At 40.5% G+C, this 25,800-nt stretch overlaps 1 protein-coding gene across 17 annotated transcripts in view; it reads right to left on the bottom strand.

The window, feature by feature from the left end:
• The window catches only part of DMD (dystrophin), a 1,241,121-nt gene that overhangs the window by 1,047,406 nt on the left and 167,915 nt on the right, over nucleotides 1–25,800 (bottom strand). The window contains exons 1-2 of one of the 17 annotated variants that reach the window (XM_080576227.1): nucleotides 20,871–21,383; nucleotides 4,348–4,474 (exon numbers count right to left, since the gene is read on the bottom strand). The exons of 13 other annotated variants lie outside the window; for them this stretch is intronic. Coding sequence is in view for 3 of the 4 variants with exons in the window: in XM_080576244.1 (XP_080432370.1) it covers nucleotides 20,871–20,913 (43 nt within the window). In the remaining variant the exon portion in view is untranslated. Of the gene's footprint in view, nucleotides 1–4,347; nucleotides 4,475–20,870; nucleotides 21,393–25,800 lie in introns of those variants that run through there. 3 more of the 17 variants (XM_080576244.1, XM_080576245.1, XM_080576224.1) reach the window with 3 other exon arrangements.

Raw genomic sequence — 25,800 nt, 5'->3', positions numbered from 1 at the left:
ACAAAATACATTTCTTCAATGCTGCACTTTTAAAAGGTCACTTCTCCACTCACTGTTTTTGACAAGGAAGGGATACAGAAAAAATTACTCTACTTTGTTCTACTCCAGTGTAGCACAGAAAGCTCTTAAGAGAGAAGTCCTTCAACCACAAAACCAACACAAAGGCACCAATGGAATTGCCTGATTACCTGAACCTAAACGATTCTGTTAGTGCCCTCATCTTTCATCTGTGGGGAATCAGATTCTCATGTAGGTCACAGGGGACAGGGAAATTATTTCTGAACTTTGTGCCTATTTTTACACATCAGAAAACAGCAATAACAGTTTGGTTCAATTTGCCAGACTTCGCAATCAGCTCGAATTTCAACTTGGGCTTTTCTGGAGAAAGACTACTGCAACCATATGCTAAAGCTCAGACCAACTCTCAAATGCTCATGCATTTACTCAGATCATGTCTGTGAGCAGAATACTGTCCTGTCACCTGTCCAGTTTCAGTGATGAGGCTGCTGCCAATCCATGTTTCTCGGGATGAGGGCAGTGCCATGAGCCATCCCCTGCGCAGCAACTCACGAAGGTCTCACTGTGCTGGCAAACAAGAGCAATGCATACACTCTGTGCTACAGTGAGAGTGTCTTCAGCTGCATGCTATGCAGTCAGCATGCAGGGAAAATATACAGTAAAACACTTTCTGATTTAGAGATGAATTTTTAAAATGCCCTGCGATACCTTACAGCCATTTCACAACATGCTTTCTGTAAACAAGTGCAAATGTCAACAAAAAATACAGACACCACAGCACTGCACAGTACCCGAGGAGGTGGCAAACGATGGTACTGTCGGAGTGGCAGCACCCTACCATCCTCCAGCATGCAGGCACTTGGCTGGTGAAACCCAGAACTGCTTTTGAGAGTTTGGAAATCCAAACTGAAAATGAAATGCACAATGAAACAAACTAAATGAAATGAATCCTTTTTCACAAAATAAAAAGGTCAACCTTGTTAAAATCAAAGTAATAAAGAATAAAATAAAAGTTGCTTTTTTATATCAAACCCAAAATTTATGGCCTCCTGTTGATATTTTTTTCTCAATGAACTCAAGCAATTCTAATCACATATTTATCCCCATGCAAAGTTTAGGTCATTTATTAGGCATTTTGAAGGAAGTAGCTATTTCTTCCCTTATTCCTTATTCAAGATCTCTCCTTTTATGCTGTATTCCATATTATTGCTCTAACTACGATTAATTTATTCAACATGCTCAGAAAATAAAGATATTATTAAAACAGGAAACAAACAACATATTTGCCACTCTGTCATTCCACAGGCTTAGCAAAGTGTGTATGTACAGAGACTATATACTATCATGCTCAACTTCTGTCCTCTGGTGTTGAGGATTACCACTTAACAAGACCATCATTTCCAATGACAGTTTAACAGCTTTTTATTTGAAAACAAACAAACAAACAAACAAACAAACAAACAAAAACGATTTCCCAGCATGAAAGTCTATTCTGTATAAAGCTGGTTTCAACATTATTATGCCAGAACATAGGCTTTCCCCATTTTTCTAAATCTTAGCCTGCAACCTCTATTTTGTATTTAGATGCAGATGGCATATGTGTTGAAATTTAATGCAGCTATTGTGGTTTGCAGTGTATTTCACCAGCCAGTAATGGGCAGTTTCTAAATTCCAGGGAACATGCTTTGTGTGTGTGTCTGTGCAGAGGAGGGGCGCGGGAGGTAGCTGTTGACTGAAATCTATTTTCTGGTAGATTGCCCACAACAGCACTATTTTACAGAGCTCCTTACTGTTACCACACTGTATGGTCACCCAGATCAGAAGGCTAAGTGAAAGGCTGGGAAGCCACCACTGAGGAAAACACTGTTGCAATTCATAGTAAATGTCCTTGTAGGCTCAGGAACGTTAATGTGCTACATACTGCAGTGAGGCCAGGACATCCAAATAGCTTGAAACTATTACAACAAGTTAAAAATTGCCCACTGGTAACTATTTAAAGGTCATTAGTTACTTTTTATTTATAGTACATGTATTCAGCTAGAAGAAATGTGGTACTACATTGTTGGCCATAAAGGGAAAAGTTGGACAAGTTCTAAAAAGGGATCAAACCCTGGTCCAGCTTCTCAATTAAAGTCAAGTGAATTATATGCACTTACTTCAGCAGAGGAAATTTCATGAAGTGCAGAAGACTGTGTGTCAGAGCAAGAGTTAACTGATGAGCCATTATTTGTGTGTGCTTGTCAAAATATTCAAGAACTTGGTTGAACAAAATAATAAAAAACCTACCCATGAAGTGTTGATTTCAAGTAGTATCTCACTTTTTCAAAAAATTCACCCTCTTGTTCCCCTCAGGAAAAATGAAACTGCAAAAATAATAGATACCATGACAGCAATGGATACCCTGCTTCCACCTTTAAAACCAATATACGTGTCCTCACAGGTGACTTCACCCACAAGCAGAAATAAAATCTGTGTGTAAGATAATATGCAGCTTTTTTTTTTTTTTTTCAATTCATATAGATTTGCAATAATACATCTGATGATCTTGGAAAAGGACTTCTTTTTTTTTCTAAAGATTAATAATAGGAAACAGCTAAGTGATGCATTTACTATGGTCACACCCCTGAAGGGCAAATTGCTTTGTTCTCCCAACAATCAAAAAGTTCTATGATTCTTCTTGCTTCCATCATTAATTCAGTAATGTTCTGGTTTTCATATATACACACTGTTTAGTAATAGGTTCCTGTTTAAACAAACAGGCTCAAGGAGGGGAAAAAAGAGCAAACAAAAACACCTTGAGGTTTTAAGTTTATAAGCGGAAGGAAAGGATTAACAGGCTGCCCAGGGCTGTAGGAAACTGAAAATACCTTATCAATTTTACATGGTTGACTTATTGTGCTTTACAGGCTTTTTTTGTCATATAATCCCATGGTGTACAGAAAATTCTGTTCTAGTCTGTTCGGACACAAGTAGAGGAAAAAAATAAGAAAAGGACTAAGAACAAAGTAGGATATAGGATGAAGGAGAACTGAGAGAAAGTATCAAAACAACAGTTTAAAAAAAAGAGTAAAACAAGCTTTATACAGTCCATATGGTTTAACACTCATTTATAATTTTTAATAACAGAAATAAATACTGGAAACATTTGCTCAACTGTATTTGCATTTTTTATTGTAAAGGTCAAAGAGGTGTATAACGGTTTTGCAAAGAGAAAAAAAGTAACTGTAATAAGGTCTATTACTTACTACACTGCTCTGTAACACTAAACCAAAGAGCAATGAACTGTACTTTTGGAAACTCTAAGGAATTGCCTTTTATAGCAGAAAGGTCAAAACAGAACTTGGAAGAGCAGCTATTAAGTTACACGGCCTTTATGTGTCGTTCACAGTTTGCCAGTGAATTTGCAGGAATTTTTGCCCCGGGGTACAGACCTGTTCCCTTTCAGTGTCTAAGTAGGAGAACCCAATCCCTTTACACATAATCCCCTCTATTACACTCAGTCTTTCAAGTGTATTTGCATGCTTTTGTATGTATCTATACCTATTCAAAACAAATGGAAGCCTATTTCAGAAGTGCTCACCCGCTCATCTTGGAAGGCAGATGACACAAGCATAAGCACACAGCAGAGCTGGGTGAGGGCAGCTGACATGCATGTGGCAGATGCCCCATCCTTTACCTGCTTTGTGAAAGCACTTTCAGTCCACTGGAAAGCTCTCTGAAGTTGAATGAGATGGCAGAAGGGGTGGTGATAAAAGAGCTGCACTGAGAATGTCATCTATTTAAGCTGCACAGAGAACATCGACATTTGTCTAAAAGGCAGCACCGAGATAGTGTTTCACAAGGCTGGTCAGCCAGGGATGGCCACACTCTTTTTCTGCCAGGCCAGAGCGGCTTGGACATCCACACAGAGAGGCTTTCTGTGCTTGGGCAGGGGACAGTTGGAACTTCAGTACTACATTCTGCAAAGTATTGCCTGACACATACCTGAGAGCAGTTTCTCTGATCTTTCCCCACTTTCCACCCAAGGCACATGAATGAAATAAAATCCTCCACACCTCCCTGACAAGTCCACCTACATGCTTCTTTCAGAGTAAATCATGGGCAAAACAGGCAAGGCTTTGATCAGTGAATTTGAGTTAGAGGTATAATACCCATCAGCTTTCGTGAAGCCAACATTCAATGTACACAATAAATTTAAGAGAAAATTGAGTTTGAAAGTAGAAAGAAGGGAGGTTCTGTCCCATTAACACCAAAACTACATGACAGAAGAATCTGCCTCCCCCCCTGAATGTAAATCTCATTAAATCAGCATTTCTGGAGACCACCTACTTAAACCGAAGTGGTACAGCAATATTCTTGGTCAGGTCCTTTAACCGGCTCAGGGCCAGATGGCAGGTGCTGTTCCCAGGCAGGTTCATGGGGGAATCTCATTCACAGTTACAGGTTTGGACCCTCCCTGGGAAATTGGTAATGACAGAAGATGAGGTTTCAGAAGGGAAATGCTTCACAGCAGTCATTACTCAACCACTCTGGACCAAGAGTAAAATTATTTCTTTTCTCTAGGTGAAAACCAAGGCAACTGCTGACATTTTTGTGGCAAACATTGTAACTATCATTTCTGCCAAACGGGAATGTTCATCCATCTGGCTCATTAGGAGTCTGTGCTCCAATTAATCCAGGTCAAATCTGTCTTATTTGTGTGCAGTGGAAACTATTTTCGGAAGGCCTGTACAAGGCCCGCAGATTGAGAAAAAGAGCTATGCAGAACTTGGGGCATAATCACTGTTCAACAAAAAAATAGAACCTTCTGCCATAAGTACCAGTAAATAACATGATCTAAATGTGTCAGGGTTCATTCTTGATCGTATTACTAGGCACAGATTTTTTTTTTATGCTAGAATATGTGTTCTTTATATGTATAATAGAGGAAAAAACAACAACAACAAAAACAAAAAACCCTCCAGGTTGTGGAAAAAAAAAAGAAAAAAAGAAAAAAAAAGAACAATCAAATCAAAATAAATAATAGTTTTCAAGGATAATATTTTCATTCAACTGATAAGTTACAAGGACAACTGATAAGCTATAGGACTACCCAGACTTTCAGTGGTTTCCTTAGCAAATCTTCAGAGCTATATCTCTATTCTAAATTGAATATGCTTACATCATTCTTCATAAAGCAAACATAGAATTGTAGAACAATATAGGTTGCAAGGGATCTTCAGAGGCCATCTGTCCCGATGCTGTGCTCGAATCAGGTCTCCCCTCAGAGCTACATCAAGTAGCTCAGGGCCATGTCCAGCTGAGTTCGGAACACCTCCAAGGAGGAGACTCCACAGCCCCTCTGGGCAACCTGCTCTAGTGCTCAGCTGGTGGCTTTCATCATAATAAAATAAAATGTTCCTTGTACCTTGTCAAAATTTTTATTTTGGAAACCTGTTTCATCCTTTCCCTGTATACCCCTGAGAAGAGTTTAACTTAATTTTCTCCATAACTACCTATTAGGCAGCTGAAGACAGCAATTAGATCCCCCCCCCCAAACAGCCTTTTCATGGCTAATTGGCACAGTAGTTTTACTTTCATCACTAGGGAGAGTACAGTTTCACACTCTTTACAGTTCCTACATGTTTTTGTAATGATGGGATTTTAGGTCTTTCTCAGTTTGCAACTAAATATGGACCTAGCAGTAAATAAAAGGGTGAGAGCATCCTACATTCACAGCATTTCTCTCTTACACATACAAATGCTTATACAAATACATATATTATATTGTTAAATGTGCACAGAGTTACCTATGTTGTAGGTAACATCTCTAAAGATGTCTGAAGCAAACTCAGACATTGATCAGGGAAACCATGAGTGGCAAAATAAAGTTTTAACTACAAAAACTGAATTACATATAACATTTAAGCTATAATGACAATAATAATAACACATTTTTGACATAACCCTTGAAACAATTCTACAAATTTTGAACAAAGCAAATACATCTGTGTTAACAGGAAAAGGGTGAATCCATACCTAGCAAGTGCATCTTCAAATCAGTTGTGGATTGAGATACACATGACCTCTGTGCAATTTTTCCTTAAGTTCAGTATTCTAAATCATGGAAATTATTATTTGTGAAAGGTTTTTCTGAGTCATTCGTAGGGTAGTTACAAAGAAGGAGAAAGTGCTTCTATTTTAGAACCAGAACACTCTGTTACCAATGTATGTGAGAGAAACATACATGAATTAGTGGGAATAAAAAAAAAAAAAAAAAAAAGACAAAGGGAATGATAATCTAGTGATACCTTATGGCCAAATCACACAGAACAAGGGAACAAGGAACACGTAAAAAGAAATAATTTCTTTGTTGGCTTCCAGTAGAGACTGGTTGCCTGCCTCCCAGAAGCCAATTCTTCAAGGCAGTAAAGCCCTGAAGTGTGCTGGCAAGGCCAGTGAGCCTCACTGTCTAGCCAAGATGTTGAAATAGCCAAGAAAGATCCTTACTGGGTGATGTTTCAGTTTTTGCTTGTTTGTTAGTTTGTTTGTTTTCCTCATTGCAACTAATTGCCATTGTGGAGAAACTTGTTCTTATGCATGTATACCAAGCACAGTGATCTTTGAATAGCAAAACTATTATCCAAGGGTGAACCGGGAAATTCCCACATCTTGTCCACAGCAGGCTTGCAGGTTCTCAAGAGTTTAAAGGAACTGCAGCACAGAGTTGCAAGAACCTAATTGGAGACAAATAACAGTAATTTTGAACAGGCAATGAGGTCACCCTCTCTGCAAGCACAAGACAAGAAGGAGAGAAAATCATCACAGACATTCTTCACAGTATGACTCAATTCAAAGTTGTTATCAAAAGAAATCTTTGAACATGGCATTGTTGCACTAGACTTAGGCATATGAATTAGTAAATCAGAGAAGCTGCAGTCAGTCAAGTTTCGTGGGAAATGGCCAGGGGAAAAGATTTGTAAGTGTATTAATATTTCATAGTATTGTAACACTAAATGCAGTATATATTAAATATGAAAATAGTACTAATTTTCCAACTTTCTCTAGGAAAACACACTACAAGATGTTTTCACTATACAGGAAAATGCAAGGATTGTGCTTTCTGATAAGATTGAAACACATTTTTTATCCCAGCTGGGGATATGAATTGGGTTCCCAGGAGAAAACCACATTTTTCTCTATCACCTGCTTGCTTCCTCAGTATCCAAGTAGCTAGCAATAAGAAGGACTAGGAACGCAGCAAGAGAAATTGAGAATCCCTACAGAAAAGAGACAGGAGTTTACAGGGATCAAGGAGGAATTGAAAATATATGGTCAGTCAGAGAGAATGATTTGGGAAGTAGAGATTTACTAGAAAACAAAATTGCCTCACAGCTGAAGACACTGGAATGTCTCCAAATCCGATTTTGAGGAAGAAGATGAGGAACAGTTGGACTTTCCCAACATGTTATGGGGAGTACTTAGCTTATTTTTCTTGGCTCAGAGGAGCCTCACCATAGAGTGAGAGACTTGTGTTCTTTGGAGATAAACAGCAAAGTACTATAGGTGAGAACAGTCATTTTCACAGATCAAGAGGCAATATTATCTATACCATGGAAATAAAATCCATGGTAACTCCTGCTTGTTTTTTGATGATTACAGCTCCAGAGAGGATAGTCTTTTGTTTTGTTTTGTTCTCGTGTTAGCTTTCTAAAGCAGCAAGGGAGTAAGATCCTTTCAGACAGTGAGAAGGGATTAGTGTATCTTGCCAATGATTTGGGGTCAAGCCTGGCAGTGTAACTGCTGGGATGGTTCTTAGCAGTAATGAGGAAGCTCTCTGAAAAAAGGAAAAGAAGGATTCAATATCAGTGGCCACAGCAATTCGTATTACTACTTCAAAAACTTCAAGTTACTGACGATAAAGAGAGTGAACAAAGAGACTGAGCAGGACATGTGCCAGTGGTCCCCTTACCTGCTGAGAAAGGCAATCAATCTCCTTTCAACTTTCCCAGATTTTCGTGCTAAGTAGTAAAAGGCCCCAAAACTTCTTTTATACAAACTATGTAAAAACAGACTCCAGATTTCTGGGGATGTGGGAGGAAAGGGGCACAGGGAGAACCGTGACAATACATTAGCATGAGAGACCCAGAGCCACATAGTTGGCAGGGTGGTTTGGCAAGGGCACTGCTATCTGAACAATGAATAATAGGGCCAGCACCAGGATGACTGCCGCGGATGGGGCCCCCGTGAAACTGCAGCATTCCTTTCTTCCCTCGGTCAAGTCTCCAATGAATGTATCTGTGTTTCAAGAGTGCGTGGGTCTGCTAGGCTGTGGCTTTATCCCAAATCCCAGTGGCAGCACTCCCTCCACAGCTCGCAGTCTCTGGTGGAGAAGGTGGATGTGTCCCAACCCAGGTGGATGCAGCAGGCACAGAGACCTGAAGGCAGTGCAGCAATGACATGTCTGGAAAAGCACCACAGCCACCTAAAGGCTCCTCCTGAGTACTGGTGTCTATAGAGGCTTCTCCTCTGAACTTGAATGAGAAAAAGCAAGCTTATACCAAGTCCTGCCTATCCACAAAACAGGTGAGAGTTGAAGATGTATAATACAGATGTCCCAGCTAGCTATGAAAACTAAACTGAAACTTTTGTTTTGCAAGCAATTTCTAAATTAACTTAGGCTGTGATGAGTTAGATCCATTACAATTTATGCGCAATCTGTAATTTATGTCATGCTGCATCAACTGATCATATGGTTTACTCTAGACAGAGAACAAGATGACTTAGACTACACATAGACCTCCTGAAGCAACATACAACAGACCTGTCATGCTGCGAAGGGAAGAACTGGGAAGGGCCCTGAGCTAGAAACCTGGGTTTTCTCATGCTGATTATCACACTCACTTTGTGAAAGCTGTAACTCCAGCAGCAAGGTCTTGCAAACCTACCTGCTAACCAGTGTGAAAAGACAGTGACAAACATGTAGGTGAGAAAGACAGCTAAAATATCCCCCCATATTTACTATTCCTACTTGTATTTCTTTACAGTCTTCTGCACCTTACACTCTCATGCAAGCTCCTTGCAAATGTGCATTATGTTGCTATAGCTCCATGGTTGCCACTTTCTGCTCACATCTCTACTCCTTCCCCAAGCCTCTCTGGCTGCATTCTGTCCACCTGCTTTCCTCCCTCTAACCCACACATTCCCACATGGCTTCATACAGCCTCCCTGTTTCTGTTTTTCCATCAGTTTCTACTGTCTCCAAAACACCCTACTCTTTGAAGGGCATCCACCATTTACCATAACATTTATTTCCAAGTGCAAGGTCCTGCATCTGGACAGGGACAATTCCAAGCACAAATACAGGCTGGGTGGAGAATGGATTGCGAGCAGCCCTGAGAAGAAGGACCTGTGGGTGCTGGTTGATGAGAAGCTCGACTTGAGCTGGCAATGTGTGCTTGCAGCCAAGAAATACATCTCCTGGGCCGCATCAAAAGAAGCATGGCCAGCAGGTGATTCTCTCCCTCTACTCTGGTATCTTATGATACCACACCTGGAGCACTGTGTCCAGCTCTGGGGCCCCCAGCACAAGAAGGACATGGACCTATTACCCTATTAGAACGAGTCCAGAGGAGGGCCACAAAGATGATCAAATGGCTGGAGCACCTCTCCTATGAAGACAGGCTGAGGGAGTTGGAGTTGTTCAGCCTAGAGAAGAGAAGGCTCAAGGCAGACCTTATAGCGGCCTTTCAGTATTTAAAGGGGGCCCACAGGAAAGCTGGGGAGGGACTCTTTGTCAGGGTGTGTAGGGATAGGACAAGGAGTAATGGTTTTAAACTAAAAGAGGGTAGATTTAGATTAGGCATTGCAAAGAAATTCTTCACTGTAAGGGTAGTGAGGCAGTGGAACAGGTTGCCCAGAGAAGCCGTTGATGTCCCATCCCTGGAGGTGTTCAAGGCCAGGTTGGATGGGGCTTGGAGCAACCTGGTCTAGTAGGATGTGTCCATGCCCATAGCAGCGGGGGTGGAATTAGATGGTCTTTAAGGCCCTTTCCAACCCAAACCATTCTATGATTCTATGATTTGCATCATCAAAACAAGTTCTTGTAATTGTTTTTGTAAATCTAGGATGCTAGCTGTGTTAGCACCAGAAACAAGGGATTTGCTGATTTTCTGGTGCATTTCTGATTGTCTAACAGCACTGACATTTTTGTCTATTAAAAATGATAATGATATTGTTAATAGTTAGGGCCCTATGAAAAGGTTTCTCTGCATGAAGTCAGGCTTGAGTGTTACACTTAATCTGCAGTTACATTTTAAATTGCATTTATATTACAGCTTAATTGAAGTGTGCATATGATTTCCTACAAATAGTACTTTCAATTGTTATATCAATATTAATTATAATGATTTGTACATTCATTTCACATAGATTATGATAGTGTTAGATTATTAAGATAATGAATTATAGTGGAGTAAACTATATACTGACATAAACCAAAGTGATGTCATTTTCCCTTTTTTTCCTCATAAACATCCATTTTGAAAAACTTTCTCCAATATATGCATCTTGTTACTGAGTTGTTGTTATAATCATTAAAATATCTTCTTTTCATTCTCTTCCTTATCATGTTACCATGTACCCTGTGATACCCTTCAAAATAACTAGATCTTTTCACAATTGTCATAATAGCTAATAACTGTGACCACCATCATGCAGTGTGCTTGATGCTTCACAGACTCATCCCTGGGTCTCTCCTCTTTCCTGCAACATCATTGATTGTTCCCAGCCAGGAGCCCTGGCCACAGTAATGACAACTTCTCTTTCATACAGAAAAAATATTCTTACTGTCTTCTCCAACCTAATTTCACTATTCAAGTTCATCTACATAAACAAACAAACAAAACAAACTTTTTTTTTTCTTACGATGATTACAAATTCAGAATCACTTTCTGGCCTCAGGATTTTGCACAGTATATTGGCAATTAATAGCCAATTAACATTTGTAGACTCATTAACTGTGGTACGTATCTACAAAGCAAACAGTTGACACATTCATTTTTATTTCAAACTGTATGCTCCAGACAGTATAAAATATGGAGTACATTGAAACCTCTCAGCATATTCTGAAGTCAGGTACAACTTCCCAAGACTGCATTCTCACCAAAAGAAACTGACAATGAAAAAAATCCAGGGATTTTTTCGGTGTAGAAAACAAACAGTAATCTCCGGTGTTTATTAGGAGAAGGCCTCAGGCAATTATTCCAGTGTTGTGCTGTTTCTGCATGAGAAAGAAATACAGGATTTCTAAAAGCAACTTCTCATGAATGGGTGCAGCTGTGGATATAGCTGTAGACCAAGAAATAGCCTCCAGAGTTTGCAAATTAGAATACAAAGGATTATAATAAAATAAAATAGATCAAAGAGAGGATGCAAATTCACAGGCTGTAAAACTGAAACAGAATATAACTTTGAAAGAAGTAGGATCAACTTAAGGAATCCTGGAAGCTGTGACATACAGTATATTTTCTTTTTGGCTTAAAAATACCCTCTCCCTGAATTAAAAGCCGCTGTATAGAAGTCCATCTTCCAAATCAAGAGTGCTCAGGTTTCTTAGGTTCCCAGATGGGAGCCCTTCCCACTAGAAGACTTCTGATTGATTTCTGATTCTAAATCCACATTTCAGATCCTGCAGGTAAGGAAAACCTCACTTCAGGTATTTTATGTTAAATTCCAAAAAGTTCCAAGTAAAATACTGACCATTTTTGGGAAGATCATGTTACCACACAGACAGCATTTAGTGTGCTACAAATTCACATAATTGCAGGGCATGCTATTTAATAGTTTAAGCAGCAGCTAAATCTCTCTTTTTTTTTCTTTCTTTTTTTTTTTTTTCTTTTTTTTTTCCCCTGCACTTTAACGAATTCCAGTTAAAAATACAGTTTATAATTTAGGTGCATCACCAGCAGGTGGAGGGTGGAGGGTGGATCCTTCCCTTCTGGTCAGCCCTGGTCAGACACATCCAGTGCTGAGTCTGGGGCTGGGCTTCCCAGTGCAGGAGAGACGTGACCTTATGGGACAGAGTCCAGTGAAGGACCATGGAGATGATTAATGGACTAGAACATCTCTGCTTTGAAGAGAGGTTGAGAAACCTGGGACTGTTCAGATGAAAAAGTTCAGTGGGATCTTATCAATGTATATAAATACTTAATTGGTAGGACTAGAGAAGACAGACCCACACTCTTCTCCTTGGGGCCCACTGACAGGCGAGAAACAATGGGCATACATGGAAATACAGGACATTTCACATAAAAATAGTAAGGAAAAAAAATTACTGTGAGGGTGGCCACACCCTGGAACAGGCTGTGCAGAGAGACTGTGGAGTCTCCAATCTGAAACCTGAGTCAACAAGGCCCTCAGCAAACCGTCCTCACTGACCCTGCTCGGAGCAGGGAATTTGGACTAGATGATCTCCAGCAGTGCCTTCCAGACTCAGCTGGGCTGTGACTCTGTGAAGTTTCATCAGTTTATAGGCTGAGCAACAGCTTCTGGAAGCATTCCAAGACAGCCACCACACCTCTTAGGAGCTTCTCATTGGTCACAAAGCTCCACAGACTGACTTATGGCACAAGGAGAAACCGAATTCCCTGGCTACTCTTTAGGGCCAAGATGCTTTTCACTTTCTAGATAAGAATTTCCCATGTAAGAGGCAAAAAAAACCTCTGTGCCTACAACAGGCAGATTTAGGGAAAAAAAACTCTGGCCACATTTGGAACAAGTCCTTGTTCAAACCGCATCCTTCCCTCCGTTACGGGGAGGATTACAGGTCAAGTAAACTTGCTTCACATTTCCCTACAACACATCACGAGAAAAAATTAATCAATTCAGCAGTAGCAACAGCTGGGAAGGCTTGGCAAAATGACTGTTAAGTCAGCTTAAGATAATATGCAAAAATTAGCAAGCCTTCTTGGAGGAGGAAAGAGCTTATTTAAAGCAGCTAAAGCAGTAAAGCAGTGGATGTGCATGACTCAGAGAAAGGGGAAAGCGGTAAAAGGACTAAAGAAGAAATAAAGAGAGCTGACAGCAGCATCAGTAAGAAGAGTTTGTGCTTCACAATTCAGCAGCTCTTCCCCAAGAAGACTAGGTTTGTCGTTACAGGACAGAATGGTGAACATCTAGAATCATTTAGTTTGTTTCAGAACTTAACATGTTTCCAGTTACAGCTTTTCTCTCTAACAGTTGAATAACAGCATTAAGCTAGTCACTGTGCTAAAAATAGAAGGATTTGAGGATTGATTCTGAATAGACTTGCCTTCCTTTGGACAGGAAGTAGAGATAGACTACATAATCTAATAGATTTCTTTTCTCTCGGCAGAATGCTGCCCCAATTTACAGTCTCTCAAGCTTTCATCATTCAGGTGGGAAATACCACTTCACTGGGGATATCTTTTACTCCAAATAGACTAAGAAGGTGTAAATAGGTACAAATTCAACTTATAGGCTCTATATAAATATGAAGGGACTGATTAAAGCAACACCTTTTAAATTTAAATCAGTATCACAGAGCCATCCTGTATCATTCAGTTACAAGGATGTCGATATCACAGAATCTTAAACAATTAAAGAAAAATATTTAAAATTCAGATTTGTGATGATTTCTTATGCTTACAAAGCTTCTTTTCCCATCAAGTGTTTTACATTCTACTGTGAGATATCTGCTCCTTAAGTTCACCATTTATTTCATAGTATTATGTTTCTCTCCTTGCTCTGTTAGAGCTTCCAGATCTTTTTTTTTTTTTTTTTTTTTTTAATTATTAGGAAGAACAGAAGGGACAGAATCAACTCTATAATGCACTTGTCCTTTACAGATTACTATAAAAGGAATTGTTCTCATGTTGGCGAGAAAACAAGAATTCCTTTTTGTGAAAAGTTACTTGGCTTCACCTTTGGTTTCCATTTGACATCCAATGCAACTGAAGCTTTTCTCCTCTGTAAACAGAGTATAAGCAGAGCAAACACTTTAATCTGGATCTTCTACATTTTTGGAGAGTGAGTAACCATCAGTCTACCAAGCATTTATAAATGTGGCCTTAGAATGTGGTGTAAAATTGTGGTGTAAAAAGGGTGGGGCAGGGAATAAGCATTAAATATGTACTAAATCATATGGTAAGAAGGTTGACTGCAAATCACGTCAAATGAATATATATATATATATGTATATACAGTTGTCTTCCTGAAGTCCAGTGCAAAATACTAATTCTTTTGGGGCTGCTAACATTCTTCACAACACAAAAAAGTATAAACTGAGTTCATCTGAATAAGTATAGCTACCTGCAAATTCACAATCAGTTCATCACAGGTTAGCACCTTCTGAGTTTCTTCCCCTTCTTTTCAATGGGCTGTTTACAGATCTCCTTTTAAGCTGGGCAGGATCACTGCCCCGGAGGTCATCCCATCTCGGTCTCTGTAGCAAGGAGTGCGGCTTTCCCTCTCACTCCTTGTCCTCAACAGACATCCTCATGTTTTCCTTACAAGTTGATCAACTTTGGGATAGGTTAGACAGCCAGGAAGGGCTGGGGAGCTGGCTGAGGCTTTGTAAGCCCAGGAATGATGCAGGGTAACTGTATGTCTAACAGTATTTTCTCTGTATCAAGGAAATGGGCACAAATTTTCTCACATCTTCAGCATCACCCATTTATATCAGAATGCCTCCTAGGTTCCCATCAGCTTATTTTCAGTGTCCATCATCCAGACACTCCACAAGATGCTCCTTAAGACCTCTAAAAATGCTAACTATATAATGTTACCAACCTTTTAGAAGATATAGTGCCTGCATTAATTTTCTACCACCTTAGCAACAGCTGGGAAGCTCTGAACTTTGTTCAGAGAGAAAATAATTCATGAATAGTCTTTTCCAAAGAGAAATGTAGAATAAAAAAAGAGATAGAGAGAATGAAGAGAATGAGAGAACAAGGTGAAGTGAACTACTGAAATATTTGTATGTGATGAGCAGAAAGAGGCTTGGAGGCAGGACAGATGGGCAGAAAAGCCGGAGTTCTCCACAAGCCTTCTGATATGTACACCATCAGCAGGGTGCTAGCTGGGTCAAAGCAGTAATAGGTCTTGCTACAGAAATGTCTCTTATGAGAAGCTTGTACATGGTTAGGTCCAATAAGGAAATCTTCCTTTCTTTCCTCTCACTGTTCCCCCACCCGTTTGGTGTTTCTCTTCCTCTCCTGCGTCTGCAGTCCATGACCTTCACAAGACACCTATGCTCTGACAGCAGGCTGCAAGCCCCCAAGGACCGGCACGGCTTTCTGGGAGAGAAAACTGTTGCCTTGCTCCGAATCCAATCAAAACCCGAATGTGCCAAGTAAAAAATAAACCAAGGACATCATTATTCCGTCTCATTGTGATTTGGCTCGCCTTCAAATCACATACCCGGTATATCTGAAATAGCAGCAACGCCTCCATTAGCCGAGCCTTCCAGCACTTTAATCAAAGTATTTTTCAGAATAAAGAGGCAGAAATGTCAAATTCCAATCACCCTTTAAATTCCTCCAATCCCCTGCGCTACACAAAACTCAAAGCCACACGCCTGGACAATCTGCCTCACAGAGAAGCATGCGTGTGCGCAGACGCTCAGACAGAGGCGGCGGGCAGACATTTTGGAAGGTGGCAAACCCCCATGGGGGTGGCAAGTGGGCAGGCTCCCAGACGGGCATCGAAAGCCCAAGGTCAGCAGAAACCCAGTCCCAGTCCCTCTCGTGATGGCAACCTCCACGCTTTGCAAGACATACGTGCTAGCTGTCTTCCTGCGGAACAACACCGCAAAGCTAGCCCAGTGCACACTGCAAGGAAATGCCAGCCTACCTTCTTTTTAATTTATATTAAGCATATCAGATACTGGGTTTTCTATTTTTATAGGGATGCTTTTGGAGGGCGAGAGACCCACAGCTTTCTCAGACCTTACTGACAGCCAGAGAAATAAAGTGGTCGAAAGAAGCAGGCACAGAGGGTTTGATGAGCCTGACTGAAACTGACCTAGACGGCGCGTTCTTGTTCCATGGCATTCATGATCCCACCAGGTCCCCGGGGGTCTCCTTGGATCTTTTAGCAAAGGCAGGGTAAGCAAAATGGTTTGGTTTGCGTCCCCATTTAGATCATATCTGTATGCATCATAGAGTTTCAGGCTACAAACAGCAGATGTTATTCTTTCTCCTTTTTTTTTTTTCTTTAAAAAGGAATTCCCAAGCATAAAACATAGCAAAATACTGCAGAAAACGAACCACCTTTAAGACTTACATACTTTTGCAATGTCTTCTATGAGGAAGCTTTTATAACTATCATTTTTTGACTTGTATCATGCGAATTTATCAGTTGTAGATGACGATCCTTTAAAAATACTTCTAAGAAATGTGCTATCTTAATCATTGTCTTGTAAGTACTTAATCAAAATTACAAGAACATACCCTTTTGCTTGAACAAGAGTATTTCTTCTACACATGCTTGCACTATTTACAAACAATATTTTGCCTTTAGGAATAAAAGACTGCAAATGATAAAAAATAATCTTATAAATATAGACTATTTACAAAACACAGAGAGAGAAAGGAACAAAAACCTCCCAGAAATTATCAGCCTCATGCTCTAAATAACAAACATAGATTGAAATAGGACTTGCAATCAGAACCAAGGAAGACTATGACTCTTAAAACTCAGCCTATCTGTCCTTCAAAACACATCATCATTTTTTTTTCCAATTTGTTGCACATGCAAGTAACCCAGAGTGCAAGGTTTTGTGGTACCTGCAGTGAGTACCATGAACCAAAACAAACATCTCTGCTCCACATCTTTTCCTAGGAAGATGAACGAGTGTGTTCTCCGGCACAGCCCAGCTGGCAAGCCTCTCTGCAAAGCCACAGTCTGCTAACCATTATTTCTGCTGTCCATAAAGCTCAGTCTTTGATAAGGCACAGTTATTTAAAATTCCCGGTGCTGTTCTGCCTCCCCTAACAGTGATACGGTATTATTGCAAGTGCACTCTCCTCGACAGCACTGTAATGCTATAAAGTTCTAAATTTATCGGAGGCCTTTTCAGTGGTTAGCTATAACAGTACAATGGTTATCCTGCTAAATGATGATTAAGCTTTGGGGTAACATTTAATTGAAAATGTATTGTGAAAATCAACAAGTCAGCCTTTTCAAATCAAGGCTGCTTGGTTCACAATCCAGTTGAATGTGATTTTGTCTATCAGTAATCCATGACAAATATATATAAGCTTAATCCTATTGCCTCTGGTGATCATGTAAAAATGCTTACCCTCTTCGGTAAATCTAAGGTTAAAATAATTTCACACTATTAGTTAAGGGTTAATCTTTCTCCTCTCCCCCTCCCTCAATATTTTACCTTTTCACTTATAAATAACTCTATCTGGTCAATAACTATACAGTAAACTATATTCTACTAGTAACTTAAACAAATCTTTTTTCCTTAAAAAAAAAAATATCAAAAATAACAAGGGGAGGCATTTTCACAATATCCAAAGTTTCACGTGCACCGTGCTGCTGGACTCCTGCTCCCTGGCTGCAATTCCCTGCCAGAGAGTGGCCCTGGAGCATGCGGGGTCTGGCTGCGATGCCCTAGGGCAGACTGAGGACCAGGGGTGAGGGGCAGACTCTGGACTGGAGCCAACAGGAGAGTAGGGGGACAGGCTTCACCATCAGTTCTTTCCTCACATCCACGACCTAAGGACATTTGCTTTTGTCCTCTTCCCACCTCACTGAGTTGTCTTGGGCCATGGCATGTCACATGGCCCAGCAGGAAGAGTTAGGCAAGGTGAAGAACCTGATGTGTGTGTGCCTCGCCAGGATCATTCTGGAGCAGCTGTGTTAGTGCACATCAGACGAGCTCTCAGAGAGCATCCCTCAGTTTGGCCTCCTCCCAAAGGGATGCAGCATGTGCACTCTGTGACGGCAACCAACACACAGCAATAAGCAGGAGCATCAGGGAATTCTCTTCAGGAATGAACTCCTGACCTGAGCTAAAACCTGAATCTAGATGGACCCCTGCTACGGTAACACTGGTAAGACAGTCCTTGTGGCCACTACATTTCAGGCAGGATTAGCTTCTTTTCTGCACTGCCCCTGCTTTGATGATTAATTCTATTTTTAGTCACCACTTTGTGCAAATCCAAGCAGAAAAAGGATGCCTGTGTGCAACTGAGAGCAGAATTTGGTTCCATTTGAGACCAAGGACACAGAAAGAGGATTATATCTGCCAGAAGAAGAAATACAGCATATGATACTGAATACCCTAGGGAGGGTGGCTTTTGAGATAAAGTTTACAGTAATCTCATCTTAATTAAAACCAAATGAAATTTACAGTATCTCATTTCCCTGCCACTTTATTATTTGGGGGTCACTGTCAATGAACCTGTAGAAATCTAGGAAAAGATGGTCCCTGCCCCAAGGAGTTTCCAGTATAACTCAGGCTGAACTACTCAGTAAACACTGAACGACTCAAGAAAGAAAAATAAAGCTCAAGGTAGGGAATAAATACCTTTGTGAAAGGTCATCCTCAACGGAAGTGAGAGAAAGCAGGAAAATGAGAACCTGCCTTTACTGCTGTGGCATGGGCATGGGGAGAGAGAAGAAAAGAAAAGGGCAGAGATGGGTGTAGGGCTTGAGAGGGGACATTAAGAAAAGAGAGAGGACGGATTTAAAAAAGAAAATCAGAGGTGTAAACGACTGCTCTCAGCTCTAAGAGCAAGCAGTTTTTGTCCGATACAGAGAAAGAAGCAAATCAAGTGCAGGAAAAAAGTGGGAGAAGTGACACGTCTGAAGTGAAGGCTGAGGATAAATTTGAGAGGATTATTTTGGATACATTTGTAAAACAGCGCGGACATGGGCTTTCCTTTTTTAATGAAATGCGAGTATAAAAAACCTTCACAACATGATATCAAAATACATTGAAAAGAATGCCTTGTCCTTTAGAAGAGTCAGGATACAGGTGAGGAAATCAATTCAGCTAAATAATTCCCAAGAACTGCTAGGACAGCTCCCTTTCAGTCTAGATATGAACGCAGTTAGACTCATATCTAGACATAATTTAGCAAGTGATTTAATGGCTCTTGTCATGAATGCTATTCAGCTGCTAGATGCAACTCTGGTTTGCTATTCATATTTTTCAAAAGCTCTAACACAGCTATTTTTTTCTTTCTTTCACCTACTACGTTTCTCAGAGTGCAATTATAACTTCTGTGCTAAGCAGCAAAGATCTTTCACCCTTACTTAGCAAGCACCCACCCAACTTCCCTCGCAGCTCCCGCTCCTCCTCAAGGCTAGGGACAAGCAGCTGGGCTGATGTTGTGACTGCCTTCATGGTGAGGGAGTAGATGGAAAAAGGAAGATAACAAATCCTCCTTATTCCTCTCAAAAGAGGACTGGCAGAAAAGGCTGGGCACTATGTCACTGGTGCTAGAATGGGATCTCTTGCCCACCAGGAGGAAAACTCCGTAAGAAAATCCTATGACCGTGCTTCTTCCCAAGCCCACCCCCAGTATTTTCAGAAGTGATCTGCCTCCTAATTATTTAATACGTGATGATGCTGAACTCATAATTCTATCCCTTCTTGAACTGTCAGACTATGTCCAACAAGTAAAGGGTCCACTGCAGAGTCTCTCCTAGCAGCACAAAGCTGATTTAAGTCTTACTTGCTGCCCAAGAAAATGCAATTCGATTTCATTTTGAAAAAATCTAAAGTAAACTATAGTATAAAACCATGCCTGCATGCTGGCATTTTCTGTTTTAAGCTTCTTTCTTGTCAAACACAACAAAATTTAACATTATTTTCAGGAAGTTTCATCAGAAGTGAGTGACCACACAGCCCATCATATGTTATTGGGGAAAATGACAGTGTGTATGGCTTCAGAAAAATAACAGAAAAGCAGGAATGCTATTACTATACAGGCAGAGGACTAAGCTGAAAGTGGAAGAGCAAAAATAGATTATAAAGCAGGGGGTGGGGACCACAGATTAAGTCTGGACAATACTGACAGTTTGGATTTTTTTCAGAACAATCTGTTTTGGGAGCCTGGGTGGGAAAGGAAGAAGAAAGATTGTCTGGGAGTGTGGGAGATGGATTTTAAAACCCTCTCTCATTTTTTTATTCTTGGCTCTCTTCATTCTCTTACTCCTGGCATCATCTTTTTTTTTTTTTTTTTTTTTTTCCCTTGCAGCACATAAAGGATAGCTTTAAACTAACAAACAAGCGCGAGTCTGGAAAACATGCCTGCTCTTTTCTGGGAAGCGCATGGGAGAGATCAGCTGCTGCTCGCTTGGAGCAGAGCTGCCGCCCCCTCTCTCCATTGCTACCAGACAGCTCAGTGATGAGAGAAGAGATCCCTTACTGCCTAAGCTAATATGAGGCACTGAAACTGCATATGCCATTAAAGTTCAAAGTAACTGATTAAGCCTTTGATGTGTTGCCAAATTATTATAACAATGACACTTCTTTTTTCCAGCTATATTGGTCTGTCTTCTCAATATTTATTTTTTAACCCCACACTTTAATAAGTGGTCAACCTCAGGAAGAAATGCATTATTTTTATTCAAAGGAGAGCTGGGTACTGCTTCTGGAACACTGCTTTTATATATAACGTGCTGGACTTTACCCCCTAACAGAGACCACGAAATTCTCTTTATTTCCACCACCCGCCCCCCCCCCCCCCCCCCCCCCCCGGTGCTCTCCTTCTTTAGAAGACTCTGAAAGCAAACATTTAAAAATGCATGCTGTTAGTGGGCTGCGTAGCACTCTGCTGCTCTGTCAGGATGAATATTGGGATAGATCATGTCAGTCTGTTCGTACTTACAATCATCTTCCACTTCCTCATACCAAAGCACGTGAGCAGACATGAATCTCTCCACAAAACAGAGGAAAAAGAAAACAACAGCAAAGTGTTTCTTTGCAAAGTATATTCCCACTTTGCCCCTCCAGTCGCTGAATTAGGCTTGTCCCTGCAGAATGACACACGCGTCCCTGCATAAGCTCCGGCAAGTTTGCGGGAGAGCACGCAGCAAGAGCCCCGGCGGGATGCAGCTGGCAGCCAGCAGGGTCCGTGCCGGGCACAGCAAGCTGGAGATCCTCGCTGCCACCCGGCCGGCACCGTAACTCATGCCCTGCTCTTTGGAGGCCCCTACATGTTTCAAATTCCAGGACCTGCGCAGAAGCAGCACTCCGCGCTTCCATCAAAACAAAGTTGATTTCCCATAATAGGACAGCCCATGCACTCTACATATAAGGCTCTGCTTCCAGGGTGGCATGTGTAAGGGATTTAAATGATGTGTTAGGGCTTTCCAGCGAGCATTTAACACGGCGGAGTGTGGCGATGACATTTCCTGACCCCTTTGCCCAGCTGCCCGGAGCCTCCTATGGGCCAGATTTCCCCCTCCCCAGCAAATGACCCCTAGCCCATCCCCAGACAGAAGCCTCCCTATTTAGGAGAGGGGCGGCAGCTCTATCCTTTTGGGATTGCAATTACTCTCCCAGTCAGGAGGAAAAAAAAATGTTCTTTCCAAACTAACTGTAAATACAAACACAGGTTGTGGTAAGTCAGTACCTACTTACAGAAAAAAACAAACCAAAACAAACCAATGACTTATATGTGACCTTTCCACCTTTCCACTCCCAACTAAACCACGCAAGTACTGCAGCTAGGCACAGCTCAGGAACAAGCTGCAGAAAACACAGTGCACGCAAGCACAGGAACATTCCTTAACTCCCAATTCCCAAAACCTCTGTGTCTCAAACAGGTGGAACCTGGGCTCACCCCCCTCCCCTGCATCAGTCCCAAGCCTCTGGATTCTCGTGGTCCCGGACCCATAGTTTCTATGAGAAATTAAAAACAGGCATCCACATAATGCTTTGGAACAGGACTGTGGCTCCTCCACACAAATCCAGACTTTTATGCGGCTACTTTCTAGAGTATATATTTTGTACAGTACATATGGCCTGTAGAGATAGGTCACAAAGAATCATGTTATTAATTCAAGGTTTCATTTGAAAAGTAATTTAAAATAATGCGCTTACTTTCTTCATTATTATTTTTTTTAAATCTATCCCCCCAAAAATTGAAAAAATATGTTATTCTACTTTAAAGGCTAAGCATCCAGTCACGGTGATTACACGTTTGTAAGTAAATTCATGGATTTTACAGAAAAATAAACACAAAAATAAAGTGCGTAATATACCTTTACAGCCACTGGCATTTTCTACATCAATAGTCAAATTAATACCCTGGAGAACCTGGTGGTACAGTACATGCCAACAGACTCCTACGGATTAATTTGCAGTCCACAGGAACTGCAAGTCATGAACTGATGTAGAAAATAATCTGTAGCAGAGCAGAGCACTCTGTGACAGCAGCAGCATTTTGATTATTTGAGGGAGAAGAAAACCAAGGAAACTCGGGAGAGGAACTGCTTATTGTGCAAAAGTTCTTTTAAAATGTTTATGGTCACCTTCGATAACTCATACTGCTAATAACTGAGGCCCAGCAATGTATGTAAGGACCAAGAGGAAAAGCCATCCTGAAGATAGGTCCCTACTGCTGGAACTGTGACCCTCCTGACTCCTATTCATTTCAATCTTTTAAGGTGACAAACTTCCTCTTCAAAATTTTGAATAGAAAACATTCAGGTGCCTAAATGTCTGTTTCTGAGTATGACCCTTGAGGGTCTTAGGCTTGACAGAGCTCTCTCTGCAGTCTGTCTTACACCTAACTTCAGCCGTAGCCCACAGAATTGATGTGGAACAGTCGTCTTCTCTGGTAACGCAGTTGAGACCACCAGAGAAGACCCTGATCTGGCTCTGCAAGAAATGCAGAGCTACTTGATACTTTCTCCTAAAACACGGCTCAAAGAAGTGGTTGGTGGTAATATTCAGAATGACTTACAAACTAAATGATCCCCCATATGCAGGAAATCCAGGTTTCTTCTCCTCTTCTTGCTGGGGGCATTCAGAGCTGCAGGGCCTGCACAGGGGTGCGAAACATTCATCCCAGAAAGGTTTTCCCTTCCTGATACTGAAGCTCTGTCACTCAATGGGAAAAGAGTCAAGGTTCATTGCACCGTAGAGAGAAATAACTAAAGTCAGAGGTGAAACCTGCTGTTTGTTTTTTTTTTTTTTTTTTTTAATTGTGGTTTTGTGTAGTTTTTGTTTGTTTGTTTGTTTGTTTGATTGTTTTTTTGAGAGGGTAAAGAAAATTGAGAAGCTTTTAAAAATTAAAGTCTACTTTCAGCATTGGTTTATACACAGAAACTTCAACTCTACTGAGAAGTTTTATGCATCTTCTGTCTGTGCCCACTGGCCAGCATGGTGTATATTTATATTCCATCTATAACGTGGAACTGAATTTATGATTTTGACACACCAACCTTGCTTGTTTATAGTGTTTTGTTGTTTTTTGTTGTTGTTGTTGTTGTTTGTTTGTTTGTTTGTCTGAAACAGCATTAAAAACTCTGGATCTCTTCAAAAACAGAAAGCAAGCCATAGCCTTGCTGTATATCTGTGTCAGGTAATTTCTGGGTACCCAACCAATGCTGGCAGCCTCCCTGGAGGCTGCCCATCTCACCATTCCCTCTAGATGCTGTAAGGAGCAGGCTCTAGCTGACAGCACCTCTGCTGAGTGCTCAGAGATTGCAAGGCCCCTGCTACAAGAGGGGAGAGGAGCAAGCCTCAGTCACAGGGATGGTGGGCAATCTTGGAAATTTAGAACAATAAAAGATGTTTTGTTTTGTTTTCAAATGATAGTTGCAACTCTAGTTTACTGTTGCCTTCCTCTTTCACAAACAGTAATGGGTTAAATGAAAGAAAATCGTCTGTTTTGGTAAAATGGCTAGGGTGACTTTCAGCTATCCATTAACAAACACTTCATACAGAGGCTGTTTATTTTGCTGCTTGAGAAGTCCTTTCAAAACCAAAGTGCTGATAAAGTTGAAAATATCTCTTTTCTAATGATAAGAGCATGACAGTAATGCAAAACTGGAGACAATTCAGAAGAACCCAGTAACAATTTGAAAACAAGGCCCAACAATAAACTGTCTGTCCAGGGACCATTTAGATCTGATTCAGTATACGTCAGTGTGACCCTAGAAAAGAAGTGGATTTGAACATTCAAGTCTGGCGGCCAAGTTTACTGTCTCAGCAGGATAAACCAAAGAGAGATTAGGACTTGAAGATAAGGGTTAAACCTCAGACCGGGCATGTGAATCCCATTCTCAGGTTGTCCCCTTCCCCTAGAACATATTAAAGGGCTACATTGAAACTCAAGACTGTCAAGAAAAATAAAAGACACGAATGGAAAATTATGGTCTTGACTTGAGAAATATGACAGTAGCCAGAATAGTTTATATGGGAGGACAGGTCCCCAATTAGACATAAATAAATCAAATGAGAACTTCATGTTAACAACCTCCACAGAGTAACTAATCTTCCATCTCACTGTAATTTGGTATGATACAAATAAATAAAAAAGCACACCATATTGCCATTTATACCATCTAACAGCATCTCTTTTCTTGTTAACAGATAAAACGAGAAAATAACAAATAGGTAACATGCCGTGTGAAACTGATTTACAAACCTCTTATGACTTCTCAAACATCCCAATGGCAAATGTTGTTTGCCAACTCAACATCAGGCAGAGTGCTTAGAGCATAAACTCAAGACATAATATTTTGATTATAATTTCAGAAAACATTTCAACCTTTATTCCACCCTGTTTTTAACTTTGTGCCAAATCTAACCTAAAAAAAAAAAATAATAAAAATAAAACAATCCAAGTCTGTCACTCAGTTCAACCATTAGGCTCATAACATGATCTCTCTGTGCTCTTGCCAGTATTTGCAAATCTATCACATCTATCTGTGTGGGAAGAAGTGCTTAGCTGTAGGGACTGGGACTGATGTGAAGAGAAAAGTGGGATGGGAATCTTTTAAGCACTAATGCACAGCATGTGGTTTTGATCTGGTGGTATATTGGCTCTGAGTCTTTTTATTATTCACTTCCTGTAATGAAAAAAATCACTTGCATGTCAGCAACAGAGGGGAAAAAAATCAACAGCTTTATCACAACAGAAGTAAACACAAAGCTTCTGATTTTCTTGTGAAATCAGCAAGAAAAAAAGAAAAAGAGTCTTTCCAACGTGAGTAACTGAAGCAGAATTCTTACTTTCATTTTTCATCCTATTTTTACTTCAAAATGTAGAAATTATTAGTACAAGTTGCAAGGATTTTTTCTTCTTTTTCCTCCATATGTTTATTTGATCTGCAGACCAGAAAGAGAAAGGCAAAAACAAACAAATATACAAAAAACCACTTGTTTTTAATTCTAAAGGAAGCAGTAAGTTTTGTCTTCCAGTGTAGCAGATATTAACCACTTTATAGCCTGAAAATTAGCAGTCAATATGATGCAATAAAAGGCAAAGACTTTTCACGAGCAAGTGGCTGTCATAAATCATCCAGTTTCCACTCAACACATTTCTATATCATGAAATACTTCTGTTTGAAACCACTCTGTAACGTATGGACCAGCATATTATTTCGTAACAGTTTTTATGCTCTCCCCAAGCAATCTATCTCCTTCATGCTGTAGCTGATTTGGAATAGGGTCATCCTCTTTTTGGAGACCATCTAGCTGGAAACACTTCTTACTAGTTTAACAAAAGTAACATCCAGAAAAACAGCAATAATCACTACCTGTTTTGGAAAGCTTCAACTAAAGATGAAGCAGCACTGTTTTGT

The sequence above is a fragment of the Anser brachyrhynchus genome (assembly GCF_964034855.1).
Source record: "Anser brachyrhynchus genome assembly, chromosome: 1".
NCBI lineage: Eukaryota > Metazoa > Chordata > Aves > Anseriformes > Anatidae > Anser > Anser brachyrhynchus.
The sequence above is the reverse complement of the archived record's forward strand: the minus strand, read 5'-3'. Positions and strand labels throughout refer to the sequence as shown.